Genomic DNA, 26,497 nt, shown 5'->3' with positions numbered 1-26,497 from the left:
CTCTCTCTCTGAGTGTGTGTCTCACACAAACACACACAACCTGTTTTCATAAAATCAGGGTGGTAGTGTGATCGCACTGTACCTTAATTGTTGGCTTTCTTATCTACAGCCCTCTCATCTGACATTTAGTATGACCATTGCTCTAGCTCTCTAGTCTCAGTGTCCTGTGCTTGGTAAGTATTGGTAATCGACAGACACATCCACCAAGGATTATCAATGAACAGGAAACGCGCAGGCACAGAACATGCTGAGAGGGGAAACACTGTGGTGCCACGGTCATGGTGGTGAAGGTGCCCAAAACATTTTCCAGAGTGTGGTGTGTAGGGCACGCCTGGGTAGGTGGTGGGATTGAACAGCGTTCCTGATAACTGACTGCGGAGTCTTTCATGGGTGTTGGGAATCTCCAAGGGAAGGGCCGAAGCACAGCACATTCCAGACCTCCTGACAAACCATCGGAATGGGCTGGGGTTCCAGTGGAAATCACTGTGGGAAAGAGCATTCCATCAGCCCTTTACCACACTACCACACCGACAGCGCCCAAACCAGACCAACCAAACTCCCTGCCGCCGAGTTGATTCCGGCTCACGGCAACCCCTGTGAGTGTCCGAGACTGGAACCTTTTACCGGAGCGGAAGGCCCTGTCTTTCTCTCTTGGAGCGGCTGGTGGTTTCAAACTGCTGACTTTGGGGTGAACAGCAGCCCAATGATAACACCATGCCCCCAGGGTTGCCGGTGCCCTGTTGACCAGCAGAATTGCCATCCCCTCAATATTTTGCCACCCACTAGCTGATGACTTCGACTACAAATCTTGTTCACACTTTAAAAAAATAACAACAAAAAAATAACTATCCTCTAGGTGTTGTGATTCCGCTCTCCCTATCACTAACTATCTCCTGTGACTAGACAGGTGATTGAGCGACAAGAAGTGCGAGGAGTTTCTATATAAGGCTCTGATTTTTACAGCCTTTGCTCAACTGGCGGGAAAGACGGGGCTTTTTATTCCCATAAAGAGTGACAGTTTCCAAAACTCACAGGGGCAGTACCCTGTCCTGTAGGGTCACTGTGGGTCAGCATCAACTCGATGGCGTGAACACTCAGGTGGCCAACACACTGAGATCTACCATTGCCTCAACTTCATTACCACAGTTCGTTTCTGCCAGCCTCCACAGTTATAAAGGCAGGAAGAAGCAACTGAGCTCTTTTTCCTCTTGAAACACTTTACAGTCATTATCTAACTAACCCTGTCCTACCAGCCCTCAGCAATACACCCGAGCCTGACGGTAACTGGGTGTTGGGAGGCCATTGGCCTCCCTGTTCCCTGTAAAATTATGTGTGTGGGTGGTGAGGGGGGGTGGGGAGGGTTGTTATTTGTGAATGTTGGAAATCTTGATACGAATAAAACCAGAATAGGCACTGGGGACCTGCTCTCCACGCCTGGCAGGGTTTGGTTAGTGTTTCAGTTTGGCTGTGCTTCTTTCTTTACCATCTCTGTTTCTCCAGTCATGGGAGCTCTGGTCAGAGCACCTATCCTGAGCTCAGAAGCAAACTCGAATGCTCCATCCACCATTCCTGAGTTACCTGGTCATTAGGAATACCTAATTATAGGGCCTCATTATGGGCACATACGTGGCATGAGGCATCAGGGCAGGAGGGCAAGGCACGGGTTTGGGAACCACCCCATTCTAATCCCTTCTCTGTCAGTCACCCAGTTTGTGACCCTGGGCTATTTACCTAATCTGTTTCCTCAATAGTAAGATGAGGTAATAATATGTCCCTGGTCACAGGGTCACTGTGAGGGTTAAAAGAATACATGTGAAAACACCCAGGGATACTAGACAGATAGATGATAGATAGATAGATAGATAGATAGATAGATAGATAGATAGATAGATAGATAGATAGATAGATAGATAGATAGATAGATAGATAGATAGATAGATGCATTTTTTTCTTTGCTGGACACACGGGTCTGGGGCTGCTTCTCTGGAGGCAGTGTCTCGCCCACTGTCATCGAGTTGATGCTGACTCACAGTGACCCTACAGGACAGGGTATTGGGTGAAGGATGAACGATCCTTTAGGAGAGCAGCTACGTTATATTTGCATTCAAAGGCTAACAGGAAAAAAATAAGTTGTACAGTGGTTTTTTTTTAAGGACATGCATCTGTTTCTCAAAGAGGAAAGGATTTGAAAAGTGGAGGTCCCACAAACCATTTCTGAAGACGTTACTCCAGGGTGCACTCAGTGAAATGTGGGCATAAACAAAACAAAGAGGAGAGAAGCAAAAGGGAAATAGTGCTTCCAGCCCCCGAGGAAAGAGAAGGGCACTGCTAGGATGACCCCTCTCGTGCAGGCCCCGAGAGCACCAAGCCAAAGGGCCCCAGAGAGCTGCTGGGCTGCAGGAGACTGAAGGGATGGGATTAAAACCTGGATAAGTTTTAGATCCTAATACAGGTAAATAATGCATAAAGACCTATCACTGAGGAACTCTTCAGGAGGAATAAAAATTAGAAAAAAAAATCTTTCAAGAAAATCCTGATCAATGTATAGAGATTAGAAGATGCTGTGGGTTGAATCTAAACAACTGACGAAGAGTGAGAAAAAGAGACTCCATTTGACTCTGGTCCAAATAGATCTTCCTGTGATTAGCACAGGTTTCTGTCTCAGAGCACAATCCTGACACCCAATCCTCCCACACATAAAGGACATAGCTTCGACCTTACCACGGAGGAGGACAAAAGGCTGCAGGGCCAAGCACAGATCAGTTCTGAGCACGGAGGGCTAGCCGCGTTCAGGCATCCCTGATGCAAACTAAGCTGTGGAATGAGTAGTGACCCAAGCATCCTTGACTGACAAATTCGGCAGTCAAGAAATACTCCCAAATTGACAGAAGTTGACAGACACGGGAAACATGACCTTACAAATAAATAAGATGAATCTACATATCAAATTGAACAGGGGAGAACACTAGGGTAAGGAGCTAGATGTTCCACTCTCCTGTGTATAATTAAAAGTTAGTAAATCAATGAAGAGTGGCGAAAAGCAACAACAACAACGTGACACCGAAGGTCAGCAATTACTTGAAGGCAAAGATGCGAAGATAAGGAGACTGTAGCACCAGAGACAGAACAACCAGAGCCCAATTTTTAGGAAAAAATGCTGCCACGCTGCGGAAAATGTCACAAACGTCACTCAACAGTGTGTAGGCTGTTCTTGTCAGGTGACATGGACTCGGGTCCAGCGTATTGAACTCTGTATCCCACAGAAGGGAACACTGCTTGCTTCTGCACCAGCCCCACCACGGCAGGTTCCTGTGTGGGGACCTGCCGTGTAGTCACGGTGACAATGTATCTCTTGGAGAGGCTTCCTCTTGTTTACGGACGCTCACTTCCCCACTTCAGAAAGAGAAAGCTGTCAATTGCCAGGAAGACCTGCCAGTCTCAGAAACCCTGTCTAGGGTAACTGTGAGTTGGAATCAACTCAACGGCTTTGGGTTTTGCTACTTTTACCAAGCAGGATGTCCTTCCGGATGGCGTGACAATATGTATCGATACTGGCCAACGTGCTGTGTAAATTTTCATGGAAAACACCATGAAATATTTTTAAAGAGTGGTAAAAACATATTACTTCGGGTTAAAGAGATAACCATCTCAGAATTAAGTACAGAAACAGTTAACAAATAAATTAAAAGGATCCCTCTGTGAGCCATGAGACGATGAAGAAAGCCATTGTTTTCAACAAAAGTCCTTCTGTGCTGTCCGGTGTGGTACCACGTCCGTAGACGACTTTCATAAAAAGAATGCAGTGCCATACATCTCAGGAAAGGTAAAACACTAAAATGAATGCTGAAAATTGCAAGTGGTCACCAGATGTTATAACTGGAGGAACTGAAGCCAGTAAACAAAACAAAACAAAACAACCACCCTGCTAGGGAGTTGATCCTGATGCTTAGCGACCCTGTAGGGCAGGGTGACACCGCCCCTCTGGGTTTCTGAGGCCTGTATCCCTTTACGGGTGGAATGTATTTACTTGTTCTTGATAGAAACGCCAATCAACTGAAAAGTTTTCTTTAGGAATGTTTGTAGGAAAGGTAAAAATGGAAAAGGCCTTCGCAACTTGATGGTAGCTAGCTCCTTTTCTTCTCTGTAGTTATTTTCCAGCATGGGTTCAATCAACATATATCCCATTTATAATCAGAAACTTTTAAAATGCTTTAATGTGACTCCTGCTCTAAACCAGTGGGTCACCCCCCCTACACCCCCCCCTCCGCCCCCCAGCCTGGTTCTTGAGCTTCAGAGGACAGGGGAGACTACAGCCATATTAAGGGGTCACGCATTTTCACAGTGGAATTGCTCTACCGTTACCTGGTACCAGAAAGAAGTGTGTGAATCCCACAGAAGGCATGGATGTTCAGTAAAGGGGCCCTTTAAGAGACAGCAAAAGGCAATTCCATCATAGCGAGAAACCATCTTACTGGAGAAAAATGTCAAAAATCTTTTAAGGCTCCTTCAATATAGGCTGATAGGCTGCTTTGTCTTGGTAAGTAGGTAGATAAGATCAGAGGTCCATTAAATAGCCTCATGACTGAGAGTCACAGCTCATTCCCTACCCTGGCCTCCATTTTCAAACCACCAGACAGACAGACAACCACAACCACAGCAACCTGTCCCTTGTCAATGCTCAAATCATCTGGTTTCTGATTTTCAAATCCCTCACCTCAACTGCCCAGAGTCCAGAATGGCACTCACTGCTGGCCCCATTTCATAGATGAGAGCACTAAGTAACATGTAGGTTCTGTGAAAATTAACTCAGGGCCCGTCGCCATCACAAACCTCTACTCCACCTACCGCACGACATTGCCTTTTGAGGCTGTGTAACACACTCTGACCGAAAACACTGACCTGATCCCAACTTGAAACAGGGCTCTGAAAGAAACTCGGAGAGCACTTGGCAGATGGCTTGTCCCAAAAGACAATATTCATGATCGTTTCATTTTCTTAGACGCTTGGACCAAAGCTTCCAAGGATAGCTTCAGAGGCGGCCAATCTGCAACTTAGATCTGTTTCAGCAGTCATTTTCACTGCCAGCCCAGGCATCAATGTGGATACATTGTCTGCAGGCACCAAGGTGGATACATAACATTGTCTGCGGGCATCAAGGTGGATACATTGTCTGCGGACGAACAGCAACTTTAAACCCAGCTGGGGGACAAGGACTTCCATCCTTGTCCTTGCTTCACCAAACACAGTTCAGAGCAACTCCAATCTCTTATAACATGTATAAAAGGACATCTGCTTTTGTTTGTTTGCTTGATGCTTGTTTGGGTTTTGTTTTTCCCTAGCTTCCCTCTGCTACTCAGTAAGCTCACTCCCTATTTCATCTATTTAATAGCCATCATAATTATGTTGATCATAGATCATGTACTGTGTGTCTGGGTATTCAAAAGAGTGTCGAACTCATTTAAAATTAAAAAGGACCCTCACAGCCATCGAGTTGCTTCCAACGCATAGCAACCCTGTAGGACACAGTAGAACTGGCCCTGTGTGTAAATCTCTATGACTCACGAAGAGAGGTTGGTGGGTTTGAACAGCTGACCCTATGGTGAGGGCACAAGGCTCCTTCTGAAACCAAGAAAGGCCCTCTCTGCCTCCCCCCTCCCCAACTTGCTGGGGAAAATTAGTGAAATTTATTAAGAGTTTTCCTTCAAAGTTGCATTGCTTACCAATCTCCTTGCTGACAAGTCACAATAAAGTAGTCCAATCCCCACTGAAGTAAACTGATAGGCCCGTACTTGTTAAGAGCCCAGGTGATGCCCTAAGTCAGCGGTTCTCAACCTGTGGATCTCGACCCCTTTTGGGGGTCGAACGACCCTTTCACAGGTGTCGCCCAATTCCTAACAGTAGCAAAATGACAGTGAGGAAGTAGCAACGAAAATAATTTTATGGTTTGGGAGGTCACCACAACACGAGCAACTGTAATGAAAGGGTCGTGCATGAGGAAGGTTGAGAACCACTGCCCTAAGGTAAAGTGCTCAGCTGCTAACCCACCAGCCACCTCCCTCATCCCCCCATGGGAGGAAGATGAGGCAGTCTGCTTCCTCCATAAAGATGGGCAGCTGTGGAAATCCTAAGAGGCATTCTTCTCGTCCTACAAAGTCACTAAGAGTCAGAATAGACTTGACCCCTGTGGCTTCTGATTTGGGTTTTCAAACCACAATGTCTTTGCATTCAAAAAAAAAAAAAAAAAAGCTAGCATGTCTGCAGGCACCTACTTGACTTCCACCTGCTCTTCAGCAGAGAAGGCATGTCCAAGGGTCCGGCTGAGCACCCAATGATACTCAGAGTCTGCTTCAGGACAATGGCTTCTCAGCATGGCACCAGCTCTAGCTACAAAGTAAAGAACTCCTGCTCGCACCGGATGGCAACAGCGCTGGGGCAGGGGAAGAACAAGAACTGACCACCGGGATGAGTGAAGGCCTTTGGGGAGATTAAACCCCATTGGTCACTGCGTTTTTTCTTATCAGGATAGACTCATAGCAATCACACACTCACGATGCTGTGTCTTACGGTAACTTTTGAGTGAACGCTGCCCTACGGAAGAAGCACGGGCTTCACAACGAAGGCGAAGGCCAGTTCTTCGAAGAGGAGTGTCCTTTCTTGGCAAAGAACATCGCTGTTGGCAGTCCTGCCCCAGCGGGACTGCAGGCGCAACGTGCCTCTAAGCTTGGAGTCTCACCCGCCCTGGCCTCACGGGTTACCTTTCCAGTTCCAACGTGGGTCTTCCAGGGAAAGGAAGTAGCTGAGGTTACCGCAAACGAAACAATCGGCCCTCCTGTTTATGAATCTTGTTTTCCTACACAAGGCGATTTGAGCATAAGGTTCGCTACCTGATAAAACTATAAACAATGCGAACGGAAGATTTTATGGTATGTTAGTCTACTGAGTGTCCGTGATGGAAACTCCTGACCCAATTTCCACACGATTCGTCCAGCCCACAACGCCTGAGCCGTGCAGTTGCTAATTACTTCCCTGTGCCGTCATTACGTCACCCAGATGGAAGCAGTCAGGCCCACCGGGTCCTGCTCCGTTTTCCGACTTCCCCTTCCCAGGAAGCAGAGATAACAGACCACCTACACGGACAAGAATCTCGCTGGTCCCCACGCCCGGGGACTATTTTTGTCTTTTTCTTGCTGTCGCTGTCCCATTCGAGGGATCTGACTCCTGGTAAGAGGGCCCAGGTGTCTGCTTCCTCCTCCAACTTTCGGATCAAAGTCACCTATGAGATGGTTACAGCACTTCCCTGCCACCCCGCTGCCCCCACCTCTAGGACTATGGAAATCCTGAATCTTTTGAGACTCCCTGGACTCTGGCCGAATCTCTCTGATCCCCTTATCAATCCCGTACACAGAGCCTCGCTCCCAACAACCTTCCAGATCTTGGGGAAAGAACCAGGGAAAGGCACGCGCCTTCGGGCAATCGCGCAAGTGCGCGCCCTGAGCCGTCCGTCGGTCCTGGCTCTGCGTCCCCCCGCGCCGCGCCATGCTGACTTACTTGAGAAAGTATCGCTGGCCAGTGGCCGTAAAGGTCATCTCCCAGCCGGGGGGCAGCGGCAGCTCGTCGGTCACATCGTAGGACTGCTGGCGGAGGTGGGCGTGCTGCTGCGCCGGGCTGCCCGCGGCGCCCGCCACGGGGTCCAGCTGCAGGGAGGCGGGCGACGAGTGGGAGCGGACGTGCTGGGCACTGCCCGCCAGCCGAGGCCCCGGGTGGCTGCCGGACGAGTCGGTGCTGGACTGGCGCGAGTGGGCGCCCGAGTCCGGCTCCTTGAAGAAGGACTCGGGCAGGATCTTCTTCCGCCACGAGCTGGGCTTGGGGTTCCGCACCGAGTTGAAGAGCGCGTCGAGGTCAGTGTCCAGGTCCTGCGTGACGTGGATCACTTGCTGCCCGGGAGGCGGGAGCGGAGGGGGCCCCGAGACTGGATTCATCTTCTGCAAACAAACGACAAGGGAGGTCGGTTCAGCCTTTTCTGGAAAGCCAGCCGGGGGAGAGGAAGACGACCAGCAGCCCAGGCGACGGCGAGGTGGCCGCCTCGGGATGGCCCACACTCCGGCTCGCGGTGCTGCCCGCAGCGCGATAGGGGTGGCGTCCTCCTCGCCTGGAGAATTATGCAACTTTCAAGAAGCAAAAAAAAAAAGTTTCTCGGGAAGAGGGGGGAGGGGTGGTAACTGCACGCAGGGTACTACAGAACTGCTGCTGGCCAAGAAAAGGTCGCCGCTCTCCGGGACCGGCAGGCTTCCCACGAAGTCAACCCAAGTCAACTAATCCTGTGAGCCACCACCACGTCCCGAACTCCGAAAGCCAGGGACGCAGTGGGCGCGGGGCGCGGGGCCCGGGGAGCGGGCGCGCCCCAGCAGGAACTACCTGGGCGCAAAGCGGCCGCGGTCCAGCCTGAGATCGGCGTCCGGCCTGGGTCACTGGGCTGTGAACCGAGCTGGCGAAGCTGAAGTCGGGGTCCCGCGGGCCAATCTGGACCCAACCCGGTGCCTGGCAGCTGGGGACCTTCGGCTCTCACATGCCCTGCTCGCTAAGCAGACCGAGCTGCCGCCTCGCCGCCCCAACTGTCCCATAAACAAAGTTTGGAGCGCATTCCCACCCCCGGGAAAGAGGCGGGCCGAAAGTTGAGCTGTTGAATTATACATGACCTCCAAGGCCAGCTCGCGCCTGCCCCCAGCTCGCCCCTCCTCTTCCTCCTCCTTCTCCCTCCTCCCCGGCCTCCAGAACCCCTGGGCGTGATGGGTACTTTGTCGGGTAAGAGGAGACGGGTGCCCCCCACCTCCTCCTTCCAGGCCTGGCAGCCTGCTCGCGTGGAGCCCCGGATCTGCATTCCTTTGAGTTTACCACGGACTTGGGGCGGGATCAAAGGGAAAGTGGCCCGAGCCTGTTGAATCAAGGGCTGGTGGACCGAAACCGAGGCCGGGGGCGGCGGAGGGCACTCACTGGCGAGGGGAAAGGGGACAATGGTCCTTGCAAGCCAAAAGTCTTTTAAGTCCTGGCGCCCGGCGCGCTGCGAGGGCCCGCGGGCTCTCGTGCGCCCCTGGTCCCCGAGTCACCGAGGCCGGTCTCTCCACGAGAGGCCGCTCCGCTCAGCACTTGTGACCATATTTGGTGTGGCGAGGAGGCCGCTGGGCCGCTGGCTTCTCAATTGTCTGAGCTGGAGCGGCGCAGACGGTGCCCAGAAAGTGCCTCCCTCGCTGGAAAAGCAGCTTCGCAATGGGTGGGCCGTAAACAAGCAGTCTTCCAACAGCTAGTCCAGACGGCCTTTCTTCTGGGGCGCCGAGGGCCACTGGGATTTAAGGAGAAACAGCGGGAGCTGCAGGCTGCTGAGGGAGAAAGATAGGGACCCCCTACCCCGGGTGGTGGGAGGTTTGGAATGTTCTTGACGGCCATTGGGGAGCCTGGTACCGAGCTTGTGGCTGGAAACAGGGTATGCCAGTGACCTGGAAAAATCCACCCCACCCCACCCCCACTAGCTGGATCTGGGAGAGGGGTGGAGACCCTAAACTAGAGGCAGGAAGTTCAGCCTGGCAGGACCCACCCTGGTGAGAAGTGGGAGGTGACGAGACCCTACGGAGCAGCTCCTGCTCCACTGAGAGGAGCAAACGGGGAAGCGTTTCCAAAGCTGGCTGCGCTCCAGAATCCCGGCGCCCCGTCCCACCGGATGCCGAGAGAACTTTCTACGCCATCTCACACCGCACTCTGTAAGGCTCGGGAAACCGCACTCTGCCAGGCCGCGGGGGTGTTTGTTCAATAGGTCAGAGCGGCGCAGACGCTGGAGTGCGCCTTCATTCCAGGAGGGAAAGAAAGCCGGGGTCTGGAGTTGCTTTGAAGAAAAACCCTCCCCGTGGTCACTTTCCTCGGAAGACGGGGTGGAATTTAAGAGCCGCTCGCCCTGCTGTCTTGGCTCCCGAGTTGGCCTGTTTGCTAACTGCATGGTCTACAGCTGGAAACCACAAGCTCCCCCACCCCCCCATTAAAAGCGAACCGGACTCGGAAGCCCACAGGGGCAGTTCTACTCGAACCTGTCAGAAGATGCATTGAAATAGACTCAGTGGCAGTGAGTTTGGGGTTTCGTTTCGTTATTGTTTGGCTTTTTGCTTTGTTTTGAGTTTCCCTGAATAGTTGCATTCCCATGACTGCCCAAACTTGAGCCAAAACTCATCCGGTTGATTCAAATCAGAGCAGAGCCCACCAACGGGAACCCCCTCTCCCATTATCTGGGAGCCCACAGACTGGGAAACACCCAGGTTGCGGGTTGTAGCAGAGAAAGAGCCTCCTGGACCAGGTTTAAAGATAAACAGACTTCATTCCGGGCCTTCCCAATGTCCTGTTTTCCAGACAGCAAGTCCTCTGCCCAAGGTCGGCTCAGGGAAGTGGGAGGGAAGTAGCCACAGGTAGGTCCATGGGAAGCAGCATCTTTGCAAACTAAAATGACAGTCCAGCACAGCAGCCACCATGGGGACACAGGGATGTGCTAGCGTTAAATGGCTTCTGATTAAGGAGGAGCCCTAGTTGGTCCCAAAAGAAAGGCAGGGAAAGAACTGATGTCACACCCTTACAGAAGGGTCCCAGTCAGCGTGCATTATAGCACCCATGAAACATCCGACTTTCTTCTTTTTTTTTTAAATCATTTTATTAGGGGCTCATACAACTCTTACCACAATACATCAATTGTGTAAAGCACATTTGTACATTCATTGCCCTCATCATTCTCAAAACATTTGCTCTCCAACTAAACCCCTGGAGACACACATCTTTCTTCTAGTTCTTTAATGCTTCCTCCCCCCATCATGACCCCAATTCTACCTTACAAATCTGGCTAGACCAGAGCAAGTACGCGAGTACAGATAAGAACTGGAAACACAGGGAATCCAGGACATAAAAACTCCTCAGGATCAGTGGTGAGAGTAGCCATACCAGGAGGGGAAGGGGAAGATGGGTGAGAAAGGGGAACCAATCACAATGATTTACGTATAACCCCCTCCCAGGGGGATGGACAACAGAAAAGTGGGTAAAGGGAGACATCAGTGAATATAAGACATGAAAAATAATAATTGTAAATTATCACGGGTTCATGAGGGCTGGGGGGTGGGGAAGAAGGGGGATACAATGAGGAGCTGATACCAAGGGCTCAAGCAGAAAGAAAATGTTTTGAAAATGATGATGGCAACAAATGTACAAATGTGCTTGACACAATGGATGTATGTATGGATTGTGATAAGCGCTGTCTGAGCCCCCAATAAAATGATAAGCAACAACAACAAAAGAACTGATGTTAGTGAAGAAGACTGACAGTACCTGCCACGGACTGCCAGAAGAAGCAACAGATCTGTCCCAAAGAACTGCCAAAACACTCCTGCGCAGAAGCATGGTTGGTAAGTCCTTGGCGCACGTGCTTTAGACATATGGTCAGGAGAGAACAGTTCTGGAAAAGGACATCATGCTTGGTGAAGCAGAAGGGCAGCAAAAAGGAGGAAGGCCCTCCGGGGGATGGATGGGCACCATGGCGGCACTGATGGGCTAAGCATCACCACAGGATGAGGATGGCTCAGCACCGGGCAGTGTTTCATTCTGCAGTGCAGAGTCATGGTGAATCAGAACCTACTCAATGATACTTAACAAGCTACAGTTTATCTACAAATTGGAGATAATACAGCTGTCATCACTCAGAACTCAAATCTACTGCCACCAAGTCTATTCTGATCCACAGCAAGCCTGTAGGCCAGCGTATCACGAGCTGCCCTTTTGGCTTTCTAAGGCTGTAACTCTTTATGGGAACAGAAACCCTCATCTTTTGGGGGAGAGCTGGTGGTTGTAACTTTGCAGGCAGCAGCCTAACATGTAAACCACCGCACCACCAGGGCTCCCATACTTTCTTAGTTCATTACATTTCCAGCTTTCCCTGACCCACCCTCCTGATAGGAACGCCCTGTATAGGCAGTTCCATGAAATTTAGATTGGGTCTGTGACTTTGCTTGTTTTAACCAAGAACAATGTGCCCTTGAAGCTGTCCTACCCCCCTGCTCCTTGCCCCCACCCCCACCCATCATAAACTCTTAGAAGCAGTGAAACTTTCTTTTGGCACTTCGGGGAGAATTGAGCTGTCAGGGGAGAGAGTTCTACAGCACTCTTCTAGGGAAATCACATGGAGAGACAACAAGCCCTGAGGGACAAGGAAAGAGGGTGAAACTCAGCTACTGAAGCCCAACCCCCAGCCAGCTCCACTAGCTACTGACAAACATGTTTTGTCGTCCACCAACTCAGCCAGCAGAAGAGCCACACGGCTGAGCCCGGCCCAGATCCAGAGTCCAATGAATGCTGTCTTCAGCCACTAAATTTCATAGCCATTTGTTGTGCAAATGTGGGTTCCAAATATAAAATTAGACATTGTAAAGAAAGTTCTTAGCACATGGGCTACTATGTATTTCTAGAGGAGTGACTGGTAGATTTGAATCAGCAACTTTGCAGTCAGCAGCCCAATGCCTAACCCACCATGCCACCAGGGCTCCTTAACATTGCTGCAACACTCCTACTGGCTACTGCATAAGGCTCACGACCAGAATAGTCCCAATGAAATGAAAACTGTCTTGTCCATATACATGTGATTAATTTGGCCGAGACGGGGGAGGGGTGGGGGCAGTGTGTGTGTGTGGGGGGGGATGAGATTCAGCCCAGAGTTGGTAACCCTAAAGGCAAACTACTTGCTTTACTCTCTTGGCCTGGATGAGATGGGGTGGGGGTGGGGGTGGGGGGGCCGTGGGGGCTGAGGGGGGTTAGGGGGAGCAGGGGAAGGTTGCTCCCTGGTAGTACCAATTTAAGTCATCATGAGACCTACTTCCTGCCCATTTCATAAAGAAATGCCACCTGTTTGTTTTGTTTTGTTTTTAAGACAATAGACGGAGAGGAAACTCCTGCTGCTAGCTAAATCTTTCTATGTGCAGAGACTTTCCACCAACCCTCCATTGCCTGCTTCCAAAAATTCCCACCTGCCTCCCTCCCTTGCTCATGTCTCCCTCTCTTTCCACAGCACACCGGGGCAAGTGCTGGTGCTTCTTTCTGTGCCCGTCAAATCTATGCTGCCTTCCCACTCCCACAACATGACCTTATCTCCAACCAAAGTGCTTGGAGTAGCCCGGGTTCCCCTGCCTCCAGGTCCCTTTGAACGCCTGCCCACACGAACATAAGGCAAAGCTGCCAGTCTGGCAGATAAGCTCTCCCAGCAACCTGCCGCCAGTTTCACAGCTCTGCTGGTGGCTCTTACATTGACCACAAAGATGCCTTCTTTATACACTCTGGCCATTCCGCACCCTGATCCTACGGGACCCATTCTCTGCCCGCACCTCTCTCGCCAGCTCAGCCTGGCTCCAAAGGACACTCCCAACCTCACTGCCCAGGCTTCTTCCCTCTCTCCCTCTTTTCCTGCAAATTTAGTCTGTTCTTAACTTTTCCACACCCGTGACATCATTGGCCAGAGCATTGGCCTCTGTTTGTATTTTGACATTTTCCTATCTTTGACAAACCATATCTTAACGTTCAACCCTCCTTAGGAGCTCTTGCCTCCACAGCTGGATGGCAGGGAGGTGCAAGGCGAGCCACGCTTCTTTCTGACATCTCTCCGCTGAAGGCCCATAGCTCCCTTCCCTCTGTCGACTCCACTGGTGCATGCTTAGCAGGGGGCAGGCTCTCCCACCAGGTACTGCAGTTGCACACATCGAGCTCTCAGCTCTGGAACAGCTCCTGGAGAAGAGAGCTTCATGTCCTTGTCCTTTTCCCGTTCTTCACGGGGTGTTCTTCACAGAGGCGTAGGCAGCACGTGTTGTGCTTAGCCCATGGGCCATGGTCTCCGGCATTTTTGTCTAAGTACCACCTCAACCATTCCCCCTGGATCCCCCGTCTTGGTCTGGGTGGCTGATTCCAGGAGTGTGGATGGTTAGGAACTTGGTGGAGTGGTTAAATTGCTAGAGCTGCTATGACCCAAAAGCCCTTGGGGCAGAACCTGTCTGAACTTGCTGAACCAGTATGGAGAAAATTCCCGAAGCCCAGCTCACCATTAGCACCTGAAGGAGGAGGAAAACAGACAAGAGCTTTGAATAGATAAGCTTTGATAAGCTTTGATAAGGAAGAGCCCAGAAAATTCTTTATAGGATTCATCTTTCTTTTCCTAATAATTTCTTTATTTTTCATCCTTTTAAAAAGTTTAAGTTGGTTTTTTTTCACATAATTCACATAGCATACAATTCAATGGTTTAAATACACCCAAACGAATTGTGCAATCATTACCACAATCCATCTTAGAACATTTTCTTCATTCTTATACTCATTCTTATTAGGCCCCCATTCCCACCCTCCCACTCCTACCCTACTTGCTATACCCTGAAGAAGACACTATTCAGCCGGTTACTGTCTCTATAGATTTACCTCTCTCCTGCATTTCATAGGAAGCAAATAATAACAAAACAAACTAACAAAAACCCAACCATAGCAGAATCAAACACACAAAAACCCTCCATCGGAAGAAAACAGAAAATAACAAAACCCAGAACATATTTAAAATGGGTAAAAAGGGGCAATGAATCAATAGGATTCATCTTGATTTCAATAGAAGCCTAAGAGTTGGTTGTTTCCTCGGTGTGCTTGGCAAGTTGCAGACGGTGCCTCATCTCTGTCATCTACCGTGTCTCATCAACCATGGTGCCTAGCACGCAGCAAGGAGACAAAGCTTAAAACCAGTGGGTGTTCCCGCTCATTTCTGGATGGACTCTCTCCCCTGCGCCGGACTTTGTCAAGCTTTGTTTCACTCTTCATAAAAAGCATCACTAGGATGGGCTCGGGCCATGGTGAGGGTGGAGCAGCCCTGGGCAGCATTTCTCTCCATTGTACAGAGGGTCGCTGTGAGCCGGAGCCACATCCACAGAACGATCATGAAGAGCCCTGGTGCACAGAGGATTAGGCACCTGGCTACTTCCTGAAAAGTCTCTAGTTCAAATCCACTTGCCACTCTTCGGAATAAAGGTGGGTCCGCTGGCTCCTCACGAAACAATTCTACTCTTTCTCAGGGGGTCGTGATGAGCCAGGCGTGGCTAGACCTCAGTGGGGTTTGCTTTGATCCAGGCATGCTCATGAGAGTAATTTCCCTGAGGATTATGGTGTGGAACTATCTGCGACCTAATGTTATCTATTTCCTCAGGAGGTGACTTAGACCATAGGAAAAAGGGTTTTCTGAGATATTTTCCTTTTTAAATTATTATTATTAATCATGTTATTAGGTGCTCTTACAGATATTATAAAAATCCATAATTCAATTAGACCAAGCATAATTGTACAATTACTGCCACCATCATTTTCAAAGCATTTTCTTTCTTCTTGAACTCTTTGATATCGGTTTTCCTTTATCCCCTCCTGCCCCACCCTACCTCCCAGGAACCATTATTATATTAATCATATTATATTACATTATATTATAGTTATTTCTGTATCTTACACTATCCGATGTATCCGTTCACCTACAATTCTGTTATTCGTTCCCCTAGAGTGGGGTTCTACAGTCATCGTTGCTATAGGTCCCCCTTTTCCCTTTCCCCCTCCCTCTTCCCATACCCTCAGGGAATCATTACTCCCATTATTATTTCTGAAGAGATGTTTTCCTTTTTATTCTTTACCTTATGTGGGCACTGTCTGAAAATTGTTTGTTCTTAGTAGTTTTCCTATGCTTTTGCTTAGCTGAGCAAATATTTTTAAAGGGGAAAAATAAGTTAATAAATATTTGTCCCAGAAAGAAAATACACATTTGAAAATATCTAACAGTATATCCTTTCAAAGCTAGCAGGTGATACAAAGTTGCCACTGCAGCATAATCTATTTTTTTGAATCATGGCTGTTTCAATGAGCAGCCCAATGTTGAATTTAACCGAAGGTCCCATCAGGGCTCATTAGCATAACCTGTCACCCCTCTGCCATCCAGTCAGCTCTGGGATAGAGCAAGCTTGTGGTGAGTGACTGTGCTTATGCCACCGTGCCGCTAGAGTTCTATGCCAAATCCACTCCATCCCAGCATTTCTGACCCATCACCCAGGCCACTGCCGCCAAGTCAATTCCAACTCATGATAACTCTGCACAACAGGACAAAACACCACCCAGTCCTGTCTGCTCCAGCCTCGCCACGTTGATGTCCGAGCCCACCGTTGTGGACTTTGTGTCGAACCCACTCCCTGAAGGGCTTCCTCTTTTTTACTGGCCCTTTACTGGCCCAAACCTGGTGTTCCCTTTCCAGCAGCTGTCTCTTCTGGCGACCCGGCCCACGGTGCGAGGAGAACCCTCCCCACCCTCACTTCTAAGGAGCATTCTGGCCATCCTTTCCCCAGACAGACTTGTTGGTTCTGCTAGCAGCCATATTCTTCACCAACACCAGAATTCAAATACACCGGGTCTTCAGCAGCCTTCCCTATTCGTTGTCCAACTTTCGCATGCAGGGGAGGCCACTGAAAATACTACGATTTGAGTCAAGTACACCTTAGTCCTCCCCATGACATCCTTGCTGTTTACGCTTGGAAAGGTCTGTGAGGAAGATCTGCCCAATCCAGTATGCCACTTGACTTCTTGACTGATGGTTCCATCAGCATCGATTGTGGATCCAAGCAAGAGGGAATCCTTGACCGCTTCAATTCTCCATTTATCATGACATTACCTGTTGGTCCAGTTGTCAGGATGTCCAGCATTGAGTTGTCGTCCACACTGAAGGCTGCAATCCTTGATCTTCATCAGCAAGTGCTTCAAGGCCTCCTTTCAGCAAGCAAGGATGTGTGCATACCACACATTGTTAATCAACCTTCCTCCAAATCCTGATACAGCGTTCTTCTTCAGAGCGCCCGGCTTCTCAGGGTATTTGCTCAGCACGCAATCGGAATAAGGAGGGTGAAAGGATGCAACCCTGATGCACGCCTCTCATGATTTTACACGGTGACCTATCAGCCCCTGGCTTTGTTGTAAAGCCTGCTCCTTGATCCACGTTCAGCCTCCTCCTGTACACGATGAAGTGCTCTGAACTTCCTTTTCTTCTCAGGGCTCTGTTAGAAAAACCAAACTCACTTCCATCCAGTCCAGTCAACTCATAGCACCTTTTAGGATAGGCTAGAACTGCCGTACTGAATGTCTTCACTGGAGCAGAATGCCTCATCTTTCTCCTAAGGAGTGACTGGTGGGTTTGAGCCATTCACCTTGTGGTCAGCAGCCCAATGCAGAACTCATTACACTGCCGGAGCACCATAGTATGAAAAAACTAAGACGTTCCCAAACATCTACCAAAAGAATGGTTAAGTACCCTAATGGCTTGACCACTGGAGCATCTAGTTTCTCTCTGAAACCATGTTTATGAAAATAATGAAAATACTTTTCACACAGCGGGGCCCTGCAATAGTTGCCCTTTTGTGACTAACTTGTTACACTCAACGTTTTTTTTGAGGTTCACCCATACTGTGGCACGCCTGAGGACGCCAGGCAATATGTTCTTCTGAGAGAAACCTTGTTGTTCTTAAGGGTGTGTGCACCGATGGGCACGCCAATCGTATATTAATAATAATAATAATAAATCCAGGAGCAATTTTGCATAAGCATCCTAATTAAATGATAACTTTGTCCAACACATGGAGAAATCAATGAGAACCAAGGTGCTAAAGTAAGAAGAAAAAAAAAGAAAAAGGAGATAAGAAAGGGGGGAGGGAGATATTTCATTCTGTGTCCTCAGATCTGTGCAAATATGCACCACACTCGAAAACTGAACAATCCCTCTCAAAAGTAGCTTCAATCATTTTCTTAGAACCCTTCAGAGTGTAATAAGAGCAATAATTAGCCATGGTTTTTTTTTTGTTTTTTTTTGGGGGGGGTGTCAGTATATTATTTATTCAGCAAATCTCTATTTGTTGAGTATCCAGTATGTGCCCAAAGCACTAGAAACGGCCTTCCGAGCTATGTGTGGCCGTGTTTGCTTCCTGATAGGACATTCCTTGCTCGGTGATGTCATTCAGCTCCTCCCTCTACTTAAATAGGTCCCAGATCTGGTTGCACCAGCTGTTCAAGCCACTGCGGGTTCCTTGTGCAGACGGCGGCGAGTGGGCCCACTCTCCAAGCGAGTGAGGAGAGGCAGCTGGTGGCTTGGACCACGAGGAAAGGAAGGCGGCCGATGTGATGGGAGACAGTGCCCGAGCTCAGATGCTGCTCCCCAAGGGAGGAGTCTGAGTGGACTCAAACCCACACACGCTTCCAGCCACACGGTGTCTCTCAGAGGACATATTTCAGGAAGTCCCCAGGCATGCCACAACATAGATGAACCTTGAAAACATGATGTTGAGTGAAATAAGTCAGTCACAAAAGGACCAATATTGTAGGATCCCACTTGTGTGAAATGTCTAGAATGGACGAATGTCGAGGAGACCAGGGTTCGTAGTGGTTCCCAGGAGTGGTGAGTGACAGGGAGGATGTGGGGGCTTGTTGCTTAGGGGGGCACAAGGTTCTTAAGGGAAATGAAAAAGTTGGAAGTAGATAATGGTGATGCATGCATAACACAATGAATAATTATGGTTACAAATTTGTATATATTTTTTAAATGCTGAAATAGAAAATATATTTGTTTTGCATGCAAGTGGGAACTTTACATTACGTCCATTTTCCACAAACTTTTAGAAGCCCTCTATGTAAACTTTCCACAATTAAAATAGAAAAGTTTATTTCCAGATATTTGTGACAAAAGGGTGGCTTGTTCACCTATAGGGTCTGTCACAAAATAAATACTATCTTGACCAACCATAGGCCTGAAGATATCTCTCCATCTGGTCATGATCATTAAAAGTTCATAGTATTTCAACTTTGAGAGTAATAATACACACAGGACTACATAAATATGAAATTTCACAGTGACCATGTAAGAAGCAGCAGACAAGCAATACCTTGCCAGAATTCTTGGTTTATAGGTAGAAAAAATCAAAGTTCAGAAATGTTTCTGTCTGGCCCAAACTCATTTGGCCAGTAACCAGAGAATCAACCTTCTCAGACTCCACCACCTTCAAAAGGGTTCATATTATACTTCTCTCAGAACTCTAAACTGAACCGGAGTCTTAATTGCTCCCACCTGCAAGCATACGCAATCCCTTCTGTTCCTCTTTTTAAAGGAGAGACACTTTTTAAAGTAATTCCCCCCTGGCTGGTGGTCTCACTTCACAAAGGTTTCCACATCACATCGTGTGATCTAGTCACCAGTCAATGAGCAAGACTAAACTCGAACTCTCTGCCATCAGATCTATTCCAACCCATTGCGACCTGTGGGCAGGATAGAGCCACCCCAGGTGGGTCTCTAAGACTATAGGTCTTACAGGAGTAGAAAGCCTTACCATTTCCTTGTGGAGCAACTCGTGGTGTTGAACTGCTGAACTTGCAGTTAGCTGCTAGAGGAGACAACAACTCCCCCACCAGGGCTCCTCTCAATGAACAAAGGTCCTAAGATGTAAGTGGAATTTTGCCTTCTCCTTCTTAAAGAAGCAGAAACCTGAAATGTGTCGGAGGATCTGCAAAGCACTGATGCAAGGAGGGCAGGCCTCCCTTCATGTCTCGGAAGGCTTGGTTGGAAGACCCCTGTTGGACAGCCAGGAGTCCTGGAGGCGGAGTGGGTTGTGTGTTGGGCTGTGAACTGTGAGATCAATGGTTTGAAACCAGCAGCTGCTCCAAAGGGAAAAGGATGAGGCTTTCTACTCCCTACAGTTGACATTGACTTTGTGGCAGTGAACTTTTAAAAAAAATTTTTTTAACCCTAATCCATGGATGCTCAAGTCTTTTATTAAAAAGAATGGTGCATTTGCATATAACTATGCACATCCTCTCATGTGCTTTCAATCATCTTTAAGTTACTTATAATACCTCCTACAATGTAAAGGCAATATAAATAATACTTTACGCTCTCTCTTCCTCTTTGGGGAATTTCTTTGACCTCTTCATTGCTCACCTCACTCCCATCTCAAAAAAATCTCACTGCCACAGAGTGGATTCTGACTCATAACGACCCTACTGGGCAAGGTCATACCTGAGACGCTGACTCTTGACAGTAGCAGAAAGTCCTGTCTTTCTCCCCCCATACACAATATGTTTGGTCCATGATTGGCTGAATCAGTGCAGGTGAGACCCTGTGGATACAGAGGGATGTCCATACTTCTATGTTTTACAGAATCCCTCTCAGAGGTGAATGATCACATCTAATTAATTTAGGACATAGGTCCTTTCTTTCTTTTTTTAAATCGTGTTTGTTTCTAAGGTTACTAGTAAATGGGTCATTTGGAACTCAACATGTTTTGTTAACGAAGAAACAATATTACGAAGGATGACAAGACGCCCAACAACCCACAGAGATGAGGCTGTTATCACACAGCCCCGAGGCCTTTGAAGATTCAAAGCCTGAGTTCTGTTCTGGTCCTCTGAGCAAGTCCTCCTTGACCCTAAGGGGACTGGTGCCGGGAAGGGGAGGATCGAGAAGGCAGAACACAGGCACATTTCTTCCATAATAGCAAAGAGAGCAGATTCCTGCCCGACGAAAACCTTTCCCGTGAGCCCACGGCTACCTGACTGAGCACATCGACCTTGTCAGGTCTGTTCTTAGGTAGAGTCCTTGCGTGCTGCAGACAGTTAACAGACCTGGCTGCTATCCAACACGTTGGCCGTTCACCTTCATTCACACGTGCCAGGTGATTGAAGAAAACGAAAATAAACACTGCTGCCATTGAGTTGATTCTGACTCATAGACCCTGCAGAACCACGGACATGCGCGTTTCCAAGGCTGCAGTCCTTGTGGAAACAGACTGACATCGCTCGCGGCTGCTGGCTTAGGACTGTAGGCCCCTCGGTTCACATCCCCTCCCTGTCCTTACTGAACCATCAGGAGCTTTGCCCGATGACTTCTGCTGACAAAAATAGCTATTGGAACCTGATGGAGCGCCCCCATTCTACTCTACACTCCTGGCGCCGCAGAGAGCAAACAGGTTGAACAGGTGTGGGGAAGAAAAGTAGGGGTCTTCCCATGAATATATAAATAGGTTTGACAGAAGGTATTTGTATACATGTATTTACCTTTGCTGCTGATCTATCCCTGAATATGGTAGCGGACACAGGGGCGAAGTGAGACGTGCTGGTTGGATTCAGGGGACGAGTTGCCGAGCCATGGCACCGGATCCTCGGGTCTTCAGGGAACAGACATTAAGGCCAATGCAAAGCTCATGAGCCGGCATTGAAGGTGCAACTGCTGGTCTCACCTCCTCTGAAGGAGAGAAGAGTGCGGGAAATGAAGACACGTGAAATTCCATTCCGTGGACTCACGGAGCACCCAAATGTCAGTCTCCACAACAACCTCAATAACCGAGCTAGATGGTGCTCAGCTACCCCTGCCAACCACCCGGGAAGGTCCGGGAGAGAGGGGGAGGAAACGTGGAATGGAACTCAAAATCGTACAAAGACCAGGCTCACTGGTCAGATAGAGATGGGTGGGACCCCCAAGACTATGGCCCTTTAGTCCCCCTCCCCCACACACATCTGCAACTGAATTCACCCAGGCCTCGGTTTTGAGCCAAACATAGATCTATACGGGGCACAATAACACTAGTGAGGTGGAACACACACCTCAGAATAATCAACCATTGGCAATTACAGGCCCCCATTGATGCAGCACCGAGTTCAGAGGGTTCTGAAAGGAAAGAGGACTGGAAGCAGAAGGCACACAGAGGAGGTGGGAGGCATGATGCTATACTGAGCGATGCCCGTGACGGAAATGAAATCAATGTGTATGAATGGGTGAGTGGCGAACTGACAATTTGCTCGGTGAACCTTTGCCCAGTTCAGAATAAAGAGTGTCTTTGTTCTCTTAAGTCAGGTGAGCCTGACCCCCAAGAGAAGGCAGGAAGTCCCCAGAGAGGAGGACCCCATCAGAGAACCCCCAAATGCAAGAGCTGCTGGTGTTGACATGATGGCTACTTCTTAACACAAACACAACGCCTTCAGCCGTTTGCTTTTGAGAAGGGAAGCATTAACGAAAGGCTTGGAGGTATCACGTGATGTGCCTGACAGCCCAACGATTTCAGGACTAGTCAGGCGCCAACGTAGGGGCCACAGAGGTCTACTGAAACATCACCTGTTCATTGGCCATATTTCAGCCAAGAGATATCTTCCTCTTCATCCTGCATATGAATTCGCATTTGTCATCATTTTCTTTTCCACATTTAGGAGGAAAAAGATTGTTTTAATCGAGAACGAAAACATTCTTAATTTCCAAGGGCTTCCACAGTAAACCATGACAAACTGAAACCTAGATGTATCGTCTCATCGTCCGACTGTGCGTCCTCCGTGGTCCCTAAGGGACCTTGCTTATCTCTCCCAGTGTCAGGGATTCCTGGGCTTGTTGAAACTGGTATACATGGCCATCCTTCCAGTCTAGATCTCCGTATCTCTTCTTTCCTTTTAAAGAGCCCTGGTGACATAAGTAGGTGATGCATTGGATGGCTAATGCCAAGGTCAACATGCAAACCCAGCATTCACTCCATAGAAAAAAGATGAGACAGAACCCATAAATAGAACCCTAGAGAGCAGTTCTTTTCACAGCATAGCAACGAGTCAGAACCCATTCCACAGCAGTGGGTTTGGTGTCAGATTGGATTAGGACCCCCCTCTACTCTGGTTAAGACTTTGAGTTAACTGATAACATCGTCAACACGTCAACACCCTTTTCCCCCAATGAGGTCACCTTCACAGGTGCCCAGAGTTAGGGTTTCGGTGTCTTTCAGGGAGAGAGAGGACAACTTAATCTGTAGCAAGCACCTTGATCCAGTTCAAAGCCAGACTGAAGGAGAAGAGTCTACTCACCATGTTGCTGTGAAACGGCTGCTGTCGTTGAAAGTGTCTGTCAGGCTCTTCCCTGGTGGAGACTGCGCAGCGCGGAGCTCAGCTTTGCAGTCGATGGGAATTCAGTCAGTTTTAGAACACGGAATCTATAAAAATAACACAGACCGATGGTGTAGGAAGGAAGAAAGGACTATGATTTTAGTTGTTCATTTCTCTTGAAGCTGTAAACTCTGATGCCTCTAACCCAGGAGTTAATTCCTGTATCCATCACGTGACTGATTAAATACGACTAATTAAAATCAAACCATCCCTTTGAACTTGCCTTTGACGATAAAGGGCACAGTTCTCTGTCTAACATTGATTTAAATAAATTATTTGGCACAAAATGTGCCTCTTTGATACACCCTGTGGGTAAGCGAAAGGAGACTTCCAAGAGCTGAGACTGCATCGCTTCAAACATCAAGCGTGGGTCTCACGCTAGAAGTGGTAGATCTCATTCTTAGAACAAAACACAGAATTCGCCAATAGAAGGGGGCATGTTGATTAGTTTTCTGATAACTCTGGGGCAATCATCATACCACTGTTCTCCCATTAGTTTCCATACTCTCCAAAACACAGTCTATGGGTTCTCAGACTCTGTGTATTAGTGGTGAGACACCCCTCCGACCGACTGTCAAGAACTGTCATTCTGTTTGGCTGGAAAGACAGATGTAATCTCAGTGTGGTAACTTCCATCCTAACGAAGACTCCGAGCTTCTGGGTAACCTGGCCAAAGGAGTCACTTTACAGCCACTGTTACAGCTGCTGGCATGAAGAGACCTGGCCCGGTTTACCCAGGATCACAGGCGTCCAAGATTCTACCTGGAGGCAGCTTTCTCACTGGGCCACTGCGAGGGTGGGGGCCGATTTTGTGAACAAGGCAAGAAAAGCTTCATGGGATTTCACATCCTGACTGATTTCCTTGCAACAGAACTTCCTCGGTGGCCACAAAACCCCACCAAAGAGACTGCAACTCTAATTCATGCCACCGAGCCCTTCCTTCATGTAGCCTTCACAGGAATCCAGGCGTGGGGCAGCAGGGCATCTTTCCTCTGGGAACAAGAGGGCCCTTTCTTTCTGCTCTCACCTCCCCATCTGCACTCTGAAGAACCTCTTAAACCATCCCTTTGAACGTGCCTTTCTGTGGCTGGAAGGCAGTCAGCAGAGTACATGCTACTAGAGTTCAATGTGAAGGGGGACCCAAGCCACAGACCAGGACCCCTGAGTGGATTCTGATTCCTACTGACCATGCCCAGGGGTTCCCAGGCTGCGAAGCTCCACAGAAGCAAATAGCCTCACCTTGTCTCCTGAGGAGTAACTGGTGGGTTTGAACCACCAACCTAAAAAAATCAGCAGTCCAATGCTAATTTTCCAAAATTTACCGCAGGGAATAATCAAGAGAAAGCTTTGAAGGTGAGCTTGTCCTTCTAAAGACAGCCAACGTGATAACCTTGCTTCCCGGCTACCAGTTTTAAAGGATTTTAATGCCCTATGTTTCCCGCCCTGCCACCCCGCCCCAGCCCCCAAACACACCTCAAGGGTTAAATGCAGTAGTTTTGCACCAGAGATAGTCACATTTATTAGGTGGGTTCTGTTTAACCTTCAGGATTCCAACTACCCCTCAGGGTGGGGAGGGGAATGAAGGAAGTGAGAAGATTACTGGGATAGGGACCGGCCAACCTGGATTTTGTGTCTGCTCAGATTGGCTAGGATGTCGGCACCAAGGTGGAATCAGAGAGTAGGACAATCCCTGTGGAGGGCCCCTGGAGGAGGAAGGGTAGACAGAGGAGGAGCAGGCTCAGAGTATCTGGTGATGGCAGCGCAGGTGTGAAGGGCAGCCAACCTCGACAGGGGCAGCACCTGGATCGATCAGCTCAATGAACTCCTTGCAGCAAATTCTCCAGTAAAGGAAGCCAGAAGCAATGTGTTCCCATGGTTACCACCACACAAACTCACTTATTCCATCCCTGTCTGGGTGCAGTTCTCCAAGTTTCCTGTGGGCCTCTCCTCCTCGTAGGACAGTTTATGAGTGAGAGGTTACTGCTTAGGGGGCACTGAGTTTATGTTAATGGTGGTGGAATAATTTGGAAAAGATATCAATAACGGTTGTGCAACAGGAAGACAGAATTTGCAAAACTGAATACTAATCTCTCAATATTAATCTGCCAGAGAAACAGCCAGAAAAATGAGCCAAAAGGAAGGAGAAGGAGAAAGCTAAGATCACCATTAACCATTAAGAGAAATAATTTGCATGGGATTGGAAATCCAGAAGGAGAAGAAATAGGAAAATCGTGGAAGATTTGTTGAGAAAGAAACCCTCCCTGACATTGTGAATGTTGAGAAGGTTGCATTCGAGAAGCACAGCGAAACACATGAAGGATAAAACCATGACGGAAATCACCGAGCCATACGACGAGCAAACTTTCCTAAACCAACGGCAAACAGAGAAACCGGAAAGCAGCGAGGAAAAGGAAAACAGTTACCTCTACAAGTAAACCATGAAGAATTAGCACTATTTCTCCAGATAAGCCACGCAGGCAAGAAGGCAATGGAGGATAGATACAAAAGCCCTGCAAGAAAGAAAGAAAAAACCCCACCAAGATTATATATCCAGCAAAGTCATCCCTCAAATATGACAAAATCAGGATACTCCCAGACAAACAGAAAGCAAAGAACAATGTCAGACCAGACCAACCTTACGAGAGATAGTAAAGGAGTCCTTGCAACAGAGAACCAACAAGGATAGACAACAACCTGACATGAAGACATTTGACAATACCACCAAGAAGACAGTCCAGAGGCAGAAGAAGTAAAAATGAAATCACCTGCACAACTGAAAATAAGGAACCAGAGATGTCAAGTCATAAATGAGGTTACAATGGGGGTGGAGGTGGGGGGAGGTATAATCACTGAAGTATAATTAACACAGAAGTCAAGACAATTTCTAGATACAATAAAGCACAGAGTAACCTCAAACAAAAGTAATAAACCTTAAGAAGATTTTTAAAAAAAGAAGAAAATCATATAAACAGCTCGTAAACACTAAAACAACAGCAGAGGAAACAATAAGAAAATCCATAAAGAAAATGAACCCACCACAGAATAACATATGGAGCAATTAAATCACCTGTGCACACGTACGCGTGCACACACACACACACACACACACACACACACTATAAAAGCCAGCACGGTCTAGAACCTCCTGGAACAAGGAGGTTCACTGCACAGGGATCTCAGGGTCCAAAGGATAAGCTTTGCTCCTGCCTCTTCTTTCGTGATGGTAGTAAGATTCTCACCCTCGGGTAAACTTGCTGCCCCATTTCTGCTTCGAAGATGGCTTATTTTCTGCTCAGAAGGATGGCAGAATTGCTCATTCCCTGTGTTAAGAGTTCCAGATTTTTACAACCACAAGGAACCCTGTCAACCATCACTCACAACTTAGGTAGCTAGTCCTCCCTCCTAGCATTCCCCCTACCTGCTCTCACCCAGACCTGTCAGGAAAAGAGGAGCTGTAACCTCTCTCCTTGGCCCCACCCACTTG

General features: G+C 48.4%; 1 protein-coding gene across 2 annotated transcripts in view; it reads right to left on the bottom strand.

Annotated features, from left to right (window-relative positions):
* The window catches only part of WWTR1 (WW domain containing transcription regulator 1), a 138,343-nt gene extending 129,693 nt beyond the window's left edge, over positions 1-8,650 (bottom strand). Inside the window, exons 1-2 of one of the 2 annotated variants that reach the window (XM_045295084.1) lie at positions 8,416-8,650; positions 7,549-7,982 (exon numbers count right to left, since the gene is read on the bottom strand). In XM_045295084.1, the coding sequence (XP_045151019.1) occupies positions 7,549-7,979 (431 nt within the window). In that variant the 5' untranslated portion in view covers positions 7,980-7,982; positions 8,416-8,650. Of the gene's footprint in view, positions 1-7,548; positions 8,306-8,415 lie in introns of those variants that run through there. The other variant, XM_004708533.2, reaches the window with a different exon arrangement.
* Between the last annotated feature and the right edge of the window lie 17,847 nt (positions 8,651-26,497).

Source organism: Echinops telfairi, unplaced genomic scaffold (genome assembly GCF_000313985.2).
Source record: "Echinops telfairi isolate 266 unplaced genomic scaffold, ASM31398v2 ScPeMD7_4225;HRSCAF=4972, whole genome shotgun sequence".
NCBI classification, from domain to species: Eukaryota; Metazoa; Chordata; class Mammalia; order Afrosoricida; family Tenrecidae; genus Echinops; species Echinops telfairi.
The sequence above is the reverse complement of the archived record's forward strand: the minus strand, read 5'-3'. Positions and strand labels throughout refer to the sequence as shown.